We start from the raw sequence: 10596 nt of genomic DNA on the forward strand, positions 1-10596 counted from the left end.
TCTTCCCCCCCCCCCCCCCCCCGCTTCCAGTCTTTGTGCTAAACTAAGCTAATCACTTCCAGCTCAAGCTCCGTACTAACTGCACAGACATGAGAGTGGTGTTGATCTTCTCTTTTTAAATATTGGGTAGAAAGAGAATACATTTACTGCCCAAAATATTGAACAATTTATTTATTTAAAAAGCTGGCTTTGCATAGCAGGTTTCATGTCAGTTGGACTTAAAGTTAAGATGTTCTCCCATTTTCACTTTCACAATTTTTGACCAAATTTTAACCCAACCCTTTTGACCTAATACTCTTCTTTCAAGCTATCGGTGTAATGTTAAGGTTCCCCTCCAGACACATTGTAAATGCTATGATTAATGTTTTGTTTAACTTGGTTTTCCACATAAACATACAGAGATTGAAGAGTATGAAAGAAACACGGACAAACAGGCTAAAGAGACATAAACTTAGCAAAACATAAATACAAACACGTATGTTTTAGAATTGATTTTAAGACTTTACTGATTACATTTAAGGCTTTACATGGTCTTGCCCCCTGCTATATTGCTGACCTACTAGTACTCTGTTGTTGAGATCCTTGGGTAAGGGGCTTTTATTTGTTCCAGAGAAATCGAGAGCAGACAGAGACTTTGCAGTAAGGGCAGCGAGGCTCTGGAATAATCTACCCGAGCAAATTAAGTCGGCTGAATCAGTGAACTTGTTAAAATATACTCCTATCGAAGAGCATTCCCTGATCCTACATGATTTTATTTGAAGTATGTAGCAGGAGAGTGTCAGAGTGGGCCTTTTGCTTTTGATTAGGGGTGTGGTTTGAGCAGGAGGAGATAAATTACTTACCTGTGAGCTGGGGGGAAGGGAAGGACAAACATTTCATGGAGGAGAACAGAGGAGTGAGAAGTTTAGAGGAAGTATGTTGAATTAACCCAGTTTTGAGGCATCCTGGCCTTGGAGTGAAATTAAGACGCATGCAGAAGTGTTGGAGAAGCAGTGGAACCAAGAACTGTCCAGACTTCGTGAACTTAAATGAGCAACAAACGACTGTAGGAAACCGTGCTGAACCCTGGAGCAGGTATGAACAACCATGTTAACGTGCTCTGTTGCAGCTTGGAGCTTCCTTGTCTTGGTGGACACGGCAAAGCTAAGTCTTCCCTATTGTAACTCTCCAGGCTACTCTGTCCTCCTGCCCAGCTGTAGGCAGGACCTTACCTTCTGCCTCCCATTGAACTGGACTACACACCTACACTCTCTCTCACCAGAACTCAAATGAACTAAACTGAACTGCTACGTTTTCGGTTCGATGGACTTTACTGCCTAATTTCCCCTGAACACACACACCTCTGAGCGCACACACAGTGGCATGTTGGAGGACTAGTCTGTTTCTTTATCATTTGAATTGTGCGCTTAATTTTGTATACGAATGATATATTTTGAAAGGTTCTTTTATTGCTTTAATGGAAGTGTAAGATTTTGTGTTTGCATACTATGTGGTTTGACTTTGAATACAATCAACTTTATTTGGAGTGATTGAATTAGTGTTTGGTGGTTTTCTTTTATTGGTGTATGTTTGTAGCGAATATCCTACTAATTGACCGTTTTAAGTGACATTTTAGGATTATGTTTATTCTGGCGCCCAACCTATTTTGGATATTTTGATAATCCTTCGATGGACTGGCGACCTGTCCAGGTTGTACCCTGCCTTTCGGCCAATGTCAGCTGGGATTGGCTCCAGCTCCCCCTGCGACCCTGTACGCAGGATAAGCGGTTGATGGATGGATGGATAATCCTCTACAAGTATTATTTTGAAATGAGATTTATTTCTCAAATTGGTTTTGTTGTTGTTTTACCGTTTTTTATGTTTTACCTGCTTCATGTTAAGCACATTGTAACATTGGTTTTAAAAGTGCTCTTTAAATAAAGATTATTCTCATTATATTATTTCACAATTGGCAGCAGGGCAGCAAGGGCAACATACGAACAAATAGGACCACGGTGAAAACACTAAGGAACACAGTGTAAAAGTTATGAGTGAGTTCAAAAACAGGCCACAAGGATTTTTAGAGTCAAAACACATGACAAGTTTTTAAAATAGATTAGCTTTTAAAAAGAACTCCAGTCTAAAAATGTCTTCAAGAGATTTACTAAAAGCAGATGTGGAGATGAAAGTGACTAATTTTAGAAGACACCTTACTAGTGACAAATTTTGCATGGACACAACTCAAAAGTCGAGGTCTGACATTTTAGGGGACATAAACATGCACATGTTTTTGAGGGGGGAGGGGAACTTTAACAAACATGTGGATGGACACAACCAAACCTAAAGGTTGCTTTGACACACAAACTCATACAAACCCAGCTTGTTTCTTGTTAGACAAGATAAAACAGGTTTGGTGTTCAGGGACTCAACAACTTACGAAGTTATCTGAAGAACAAACGTTAATGCCAGAAGTGTAAGCATATGAAAGCTTAGTAGTCTGTTTTAGAGGGCGTTGATCTGGTTTGAAAGTGCACCCCACTCCATGGTCATGGCCTTTTTTGTGTTTGTGTGTGCGCTACCTCCATCGGGAAAGCCTTGAAGTTGACAGTGTGCTCTGATCCTCTCTGGTTCTCTTTGCCCCAGTGGAATCGAACCTCATGAAGCTCATACTCATGATCACTAGGCAAAGGACCACCGGTGACAACTGGCAACAGCACAGGAAGCACAAGACGCGTGAAAGTGAGAGAAGGGTCATTAAAGCTGGTTGGATGACATTAAAATGCATGAAAGTGTCACTCACCAATAACCCACAGTGACTGAAAAAACAGAACACGCATCCTGCCTTCATATATCAAAGAGTGGTGAGTATTGACAAGTTGCTGTTAGTCACCTGACTTGGACTTGAGTATGATGCGGACAGTGTGTCCGTCGTTGATGACCTCACAGTCTCGACACACCACGTAGTTCGGTGATAAGCCGACATCCAGGAGGGACGGGTCATACTGAGCCTCCCTGGAGTTCAAGTTAATGGGAGACTGGTACTCGCCGTTCGCTGCTGGAAAATGGAGTCCCCATTCTACACCTGAGTAAAAAACAGAAACATTTCACGTACCATACATGTCCATGTCTTAGCATATAATATTGACAGTGTTGGGAAGTACCTGGTTACTTGTCATTTAGTCACATACCTTAAAACTTTAGTTGCCCTGCCTATATTTGAGACAGGCGTCTATGTGGGCCTTTTAATTCCTTTCATGCAAAACTCTTGCTCAGCAAAGGTGGAAAATAGTCTATCAAATTGTTTATCCCAACCAGTATATTACTTATTGCTTTTTTCCATCTCTCGTTTACTATACCGGTAAATCTCTAATAATTTCCATAAAATTAACTGAATTGAGAATCTAACCAATCTTAAGTTGTGTGTAGCATGCCCCTATTGACAAACGTTTTAACATTTATATTTGTATGTGCGATCTAAGTAGCTTAGAAGTAACTCAAGCAGGTGACCTTGTGGGCTCTATAAACACCTGACCAGGCATCTTATTGAGACCTGTGTTTATTGTTCAAACTGTGTAGCCACATTAGGCCAGTGAAAGGGACAGGCTTTTAATTTAATTACAAAATAAAAGTAACTGTAATCTGTTAGTTACTAGGAAAAAATGTGTAATTAAATTAAAGTTGTGTAAATGTTCATGATAACAGCGGGGTTTACATCTGAATATTTTCTTTAAAAAGCTCGGCTATATGTTGAATAATATTCATTTTGTTGCTCTGCATGTTTTTTCATGTGCACTATGTCTTCCTTTGCCATTTCCAGCCACAGCCGTTTTGTGAAGTTTGATCCTATTCTGATGCTTTTAATTGGTTCACATGAGAATGATGGTTAACAGTTAAAAATATTCATTAGAAATTTAGAAAAGTAATCAAAGAGGAATTAAATGTAATAAGTTACTTTACTTTGATAAAGTATTTGAAATACTTACACTACTGTTACTTTTAAAATAGGACTACTTCTAATCAGTAACCTCTTACAATTCCAAAGTAACCTTCCCAACACTGAATATTAATTTGCGGCTTTCCTTAAATAAGTAGCCTACACAGTATACACTGGAGTAATGAGCCTTTTTCACAGCGGACATTTTAACATTAATAAGAAAGAAAAGCACACGTGTTACTGATAACATTAAAGATAGCTCTGTTTCATTCAAGTATCCCAGTAAGCCATGACAGTGAGCCAGCATGCACAAGAACATTTAAACCATAACAGTTAAATGGAATTTAACCAGCCATCATTCATTTTATTCTTTTTTATTTAGCCATGCACGTTCTTGTGGAGAAAGTATTCAGATCCTTAACCTAAGTGCCAATAATCATATACTATAATATGTTCTGCCTCTCCATATCTGGTAGTGAGAACTCCTCAAAGGAAAACAATAAAAACCTTATCCTGCGTACAAGGTCGCGGGCCAATGGACAACCCAAAAGCTTAAAAAGAAAGCTTAAAAAGAAAATTAACAAAACTGTGGCCGTGGACCTGGCTGCCATCAACCGGATAATATGAATATTGTTCATATTTTACAATTACACTTGTGCTTTTCGTTCTATGACATGTCTGCAATGAAAAAGGTAAATATCAATTTCATTTCTGTTATTAGTTATATAGTTCTGTGTTTGTTGTATGTTTAGCATATAGCTTGCTAGAATGACAGAAAACGGGTGGAAACAGCTAGCTTCTGTCAAATGCTGATGAAAAAATAAACAGTCCTAAAACTGTTAACTGAAAATTATATGCTGTATCATGTTTGCAATTTAAACTTGTTAAATCACAATATCTCAGGGTTTTTTTTATTCATAAAACATTTCTACATTGTCTATGCTTTGTAGTCGCTAACAATGCTAGGCTAGCTATTTCCACCTGCTTCCAGTTTCTGTGTTAAGCTAGTCTAAACATGTCACAGAGCTATACTGCTAGGTTAAACACACATGGACAAAACTGATTAATTTTCCTATGCTCACTCAACCCGTTTTCATTTCCCAACTCGTCACATATGGACGCATGGTCAAGACCCATTGGCGTCAGTTTGTAACGCACTGGGGATCCCTGTAGCGTCACAGTTCAACGCAGCGTGGGAAGCCCTGTAGCGTCGGTTTTTGATGCTAAAGGCAGGTATATGATATTTAACAGAAAAAACTGAGGAAGGAGGAGGTCGGGGTGGATGGAGGGCCACAACCCCGACTTTGATCCAGGAGACCGAGTCCCTTGTGAAACAAAAAGTCAGCATTGTATATTATTTATTTAAGTTACATGAGTTATGTAAATTGACTTCCGTGTTCACTGACCTACGAAGTTATTTTAACCCAAACCATGATCTTTTCCCAACCGTAACCATGTACTTTTTGTGCCTAAACCTAACCAAATTCCAACGTTTCATGACTTTAACAACGTGCCGTTTCGAAACGCTAGCGTTTTATTTTTGAAAGTCTAACCAGAAGTTGCATATTTATAAATACTTGTTGTTGCTAAGCGTTCCTAACTTGAGTGCGGAGCCTTAAACATCTAAAAATTACGCGAAGGGGTACCCAGGGCGCCTGCGAAGGACTGGCGACCTATCCAAGGTGTACCCCGCCTTTCGCCCGATGTCAGCTGGGATTGGCTCCGGCCCCCCGCGACCGGTTGACGATGGATGGATGGTACCCAGGGCGTTAAAAGGCAACGCCAAAGGGCCTTGACCAAGCGTTAATATGTGACCAGTCAGGAGTGAGAACGTGTTGTTTCACTTTAAGTAAGATGACAAATATGTGATTTTTTTTTTTTTTTTTAAAAGCTACAGTATTCCTTTAAAGATTTTTTGGTAGATTTTTGGGGTGCTTTTCTGCTCAGCTTCTTTCTCTACTCACTTAAAATTAATTAAAAATGTAAAATACATTTCTGGCAGTGCAGCACAATAGCAAAACTGAATTTTCGTGTAGACATTCAGGGTTGTTGTAAATTTGAGTTTCCTGTGAAGTGTTAATGAGCGCGGACGTCCATTCTTGACCAGCCAGGAACAGGAAAAGCAAGTTTGTCCTGATGAAGTGATGAAGACTGTGAGATGTGTTTGAAAGCTCTTGTAAAAGTTACTAAAAGTGGACTTTTTGTCAGTGCATGACCCTCAACCTTCTCCTTTTTTCTTCACCTTGCAATGTTCATCATCCTCTCTAAGAACAAATGTATATCGAGGCCAGTTCCTGTGTGTGTGGTTGTGTGGGAGACATTTTAGTAACACATTGGTTTCAATCACAAACCATTCTTCTCTCTAAAGTCTAGACTGAAAATAAGCCTGCTACCCCCCCTTGCCTTTTCCTCCCTCTACGCCTCCGTTCATCCCCTCTCTGCTCTGAACAGGATTTGTTGCTGTGATTGTGGCAATGAGAGAATTGCTGTAAAGCGAGAAAAGGAGAAAGGGAGAAGAGAAGGGAGTTTAAAGTGAATAAAAATAAATTGAAGCTGACACACTGTATTATCTTCATTTTTGACCGAACAACAGGAGGTGAAAAACTTTTGCTTGGATTGTTAAACTTGCTATCAGCTTACGTTTTCTTGCACTCACACAGACTGAAGAAACACAGAGAAAGTGATACTAAGTGAAGAAAAGAACACACAGGTCTAGATTCACTTCAGCTTTTTGCTGACCACATTCACTAAAACAGCACAATGAGACCATTGTAAGATGTGTGGAGCCCAAATGTGTTTTTAAGGAAGGAAACAAACACATTTGGTGAGTATCGTGTTCGGGAAAGCTCAGTACACCCGTGTGCCTCCAAGAGAATTAACTCGACTCCTCACAGTATGCATTTCTTCTGCAACCACTGCAGAGACGGACGCTCCACGCTGGCTGACTACTCACGCCTAAGCAATGAGGGGTGAAGCCACCTGTCACATATAAACTATTATATATAGGAATGCAATCAAAACCTCATTGGACCTTATGTTTTATTGGATCTCCAAAACCCAGATAAACTCTCACAGGATGAGCAAGAAAGCCACTATTCTGAAAAGGCAAACCATCCAGCAACGAAAAACCTGTCTTTTAAAGAAACTTAATAGGGGGCCTGACCGTCCAGCTCTTGTTATTTCTCTCATGTAACAGTCCTGATAAGGTAGAAACAGTAGCTCAGGCGTCAGGCTGGCAGATATCAATGTTCTCTGGGAATCTTACAAGGTTGAGTCTTACATGAATGTTTACAAGAACTTACTGACTCCACAGATCAGAGTCAAAAGGTGGTGCCACCTGGAAGTGTAAAACCATTACAGATTCAATTGAAAGACCATATTCCTGTGCTAATATTGTGTTGCCCCTGTCTCTACTCATTTAGCCACATATCATTAAAACTTGCTGTGGTTCAACAGTGACCTGAAAGCAACAGAAAGTAGCTTAGAGCTGCAGCATAGCCCTCTCACAGCTATTTAAATCAGTTGAAATCGATATTATTTCTCATCTTTAAACAAAAGTGATGCAGGACAGACGGATATTAAGTGTAATATGGGTTTTCTGAATAACAGTCAGTGCATTCTGCCAAATACATTTGGAAGATGTATCTATAATGAGGTTACAGTTAAAGGGATTACAGGTTCATGTCTCTTTATTATGTTGACTTGATGTTGGTTTTCATTATGGGAAGAAATCCATAGTGAAAAGTAATCCATTACAGTTGGATTACTATTTTAAAACAGTGAAATCCCAGACAGATTGAGGGAAATTGTGAATAATTCTTATAATAACTTTAGATAACACTGACTTGTGACTCTTGGATTGCTCTGCCTGTGGTCGGTCCAAGCCACGCCGCTAACAGTTTTACCTCGTTACCTTGTTCCTGTTCGTTGGTCAGCGGTAAACCCCAAAGCTTTTATGTCTTAAATAACAATGCCAGCATTTATAAACACTGGATACTATATGTTTTTGCTCATAACTCTTGACCTGTCGGGTATAGAAGCTTAGAATTTTTTTCCTGCATTCCTTGGTCCGACACATGCCCGCTCACGTAGCTCAATCAAACTGATTCACCTGAAGTTTCACATTAAAACTCCCAATATATACAGGTTTTAGGAACCGCCATTCATCTGGCACTGTGAGTATTTTGTTGCAGATTCAGTCACAGTAGGGAGTTGAACCCAGATCTCTCACACCAAAGGTATGTGTCTTATCCACTGCTCCATCACCACCCCTATCTTATTATAGTGTAGACTTTTTGCTGCTAGAGGCTTATTTCATGTTGTAGTCCTTTCCAAAGCCAATTCCTTCATTAGTCCATTCTAATAAAGACTTTATAACCTCACATCACAAGTGTCCTGCAGAATATCTTTAATCTCACAGGGATAAAATGGTTCTCTTGATGACAGCGCGTAAAGAGTAATCAATTAAAATATGTTTGAAAGTTTAAATAGACTGAAACATCCAATTACTTATTCTTCTACTTATGAAACATCACTTTTAGAACAGAAGGCCAATTATTTCATTAGTCCATTCTAATAAAGACTTTATAACCTCACATCACAAGTGTCCTGCAGAATGTCTTTAATCTCACAGGGATAAAATGGTTCTCTTGATGACAGCGTGTAATCAATTAAAATATGTTTGAAAGTTTAAATAGACTATCTTTGCCAGTGAAACATCCAATTACTTATTCTTCTACTTATGAAACATCACTTTTAGAACAAAAGGTTTCCACAGGACATGGGTGATATTTAATATAAGTCATACATTAGCGTCTACTTCATGCACACAAAGTGTTACAAATCAGAATACTTACAGTAAGAATTGTGCAGTTATCACAGTGCATCCCTCGATGCTCAGTAAAGGCACCAATGTAAGAAGACAGAGTGAAACAACACAAACTAAATGAACTCATTTTATCATAACTATGACAGTTTGATATTTGAATTTATAACATAAATTGGCCATTGGCACATACATCAGCGGTTTTCCCTTTCAACCGTGTTTTGTTCAAAACTGTACTGTTGAAGTGTGCAAATCAGCAATGGTGGCCAAGGCTTGTGGGAATTGCAGGATATAGAGTAAAATGTTTTTTAAAGGAATATTTGAAATGGCAATACAGAATAGGGAGAAACACTTCCTGAAACAGCAGCCCCTCCCATCAAAGACACAAGGGAGTTCCACTATGGGAATTGTAGGATCCAAGAAAATCTAGGCCACTGCTGCATCTATTTTGACCAAACCTTTGTTTTACAGAAACACTTAAGTTAAGTCTTGTGTTTTACAAACAGAGAGGGAAGGACAGATAATAAATAAATGATTGAGAGAGGATATAAAAAGTTAATAAATAAAGTTAATAAATAGATAAATGCAAGAGTTCAATCCCCAAAGATTTAATGATGCAGTGAGTTCAAATTAACGATAATGACTGTGTGTCTTCATGTAACGTTGCAAATTTAAAGGTTACATTCAGCATGGTCCAGGAAGAGACGCCAACTTTTCTCAAATTTATCAGCAGAATCACGCAAGTATAAACCTGAGTTTCTCTAGATTTAAGTGCTTTATGACATCTCTTAACCATGAAATATAACTGGGAGCCGGTGGATTTCTCCAGTTTAGGAGCATTAGCCTGCATGCTAATGACATTATGAAGGTTGCAATCGTGTCTCTCTTTCCTCTAAAGGGGCTATCCTCTCCCGGGGACGCCCGAATAGAGCAATCAAAGGATCAGGTTACATCTCCTGCCTGAAAACATCCTATAGAGTTTGGAAAATAGATTGACCATTCTTTTTAAAGTTGGCCGACTTTAGAGAAGTGCAATCGTAAAATGCTGGAGGACCCCTTTAAATCCACCACAGAGCAGGTGGTTTCAAGAAATTAATGACAGCAAAACTGTCATTTATAAATAGTTTCATGTGTTTATCTTTTTATTTATTATTATTATGTTTGTCTTGATTTTAGCTACACCTTTGTAATTAATGTTGAGGAACTCAGTACAGACTACAGACCTTGTACTTTTTCTACCTTGTTACATTTATTCCAAACAAACTAATGTTGTTGCTTTGATATAAAGCGCATCTCATCCTGTACAGCAGAGGAACAAGGACCACCCTCACATTAAAAAGCTTTCATTAATAAAAAGCTGTTTGTATTAGAGTAAGTTAGTAAATATACAGGGTACAGGCATCTACAATATGTGCCAACACTGAAAAACCTCACAGTTTTGGGCTCAGACCCCCTTTTAAAACCCATCTGGAGCCTCAACTTTTCATACTAGCTAACATCATATGTTTCCCAGCATCCCTGCACATGAGGACCAGCCTACCTTCCTCATAGCCCCAGTCCAGCTCATCTTTCCCCGGGATATAATCTGACTCCTCGTTCACGTTGTCAGCCATGGTGCTCGGCAGTCTGCTCAGTAGTAGTCTCTCCCAGTAGGCTCCCAGTCACACTGGTTTTGTCCGTTCACTTGGCCACAAGCTGAAGTCTCTGCGGTGTGCTGGATGGATGCCCAGCCGAGCAACAACTCCCTCAGCCCTTTTCACTTTGTCTTTAGTTTCTTCTTTTCTTTGCTTCTCTCTTTCTCCCCGTTTTAGTTTTTTTTTTCTTTTCTCCCTTCTCCTTTTATGACCTCTCTTGCTCT

The 10596-nt window shown here is 39.3% G+C and overlaps 1 protein-coding gene across 5 annotated transcripts in view; it reads right to left on the reverse strand.

Moving 5' to 3' along the window:
• ca8 (carbonic anhydrase VIII) overlaps positions 1-10596 on the reverse strand; it is a 33485-nt gene extending 22889 nt beyond the window's left edge. The window contains exons 1-3 of one of the 5 annotated variants that reach the window (XR_006825481.1): positions 10279-10593; positions 2870-3055; positions 2559-2683 (exon numbers count right to left, since the gene is read on the reverse strand). Coding sequence is in view for 2 of the 5 variants with exons in the window: in XM_046052536.1 (XP_045908492.1) it covers positions 2559-2683; positions 2870-3061; positions 10279-10351 (390 nt within the window). In the remaining 3 variants the exon portion in view is untranslated. Of the gene's footprint in view, positions 1-2558; positions 2684-2869; positions 3062-10278 lie in introns of all 5 variants that reach the window. The other 4 variants (XR_006825482.1, XR_006825480.1, XM_046052536.1 and 1 more) reach the window with 4 other exon arrangements.

This window comes from Micropterus dolomieu, linkage group LG06, assembly GCF_021292245.1.
Source record: "Micropterus dolomieu isolate WLL.071019.BEF.003 ecotype Adirondacks linkage group LG06, ASM2129224v1, whole genome shotgun sequence".
NCBI classification, from domain to species: Eukaryota; Metazoa; Chordata; class Actinopteri; order Centrarchiformes; family Centrarchidae; genus Micropterus; species Micropterus dolomieu.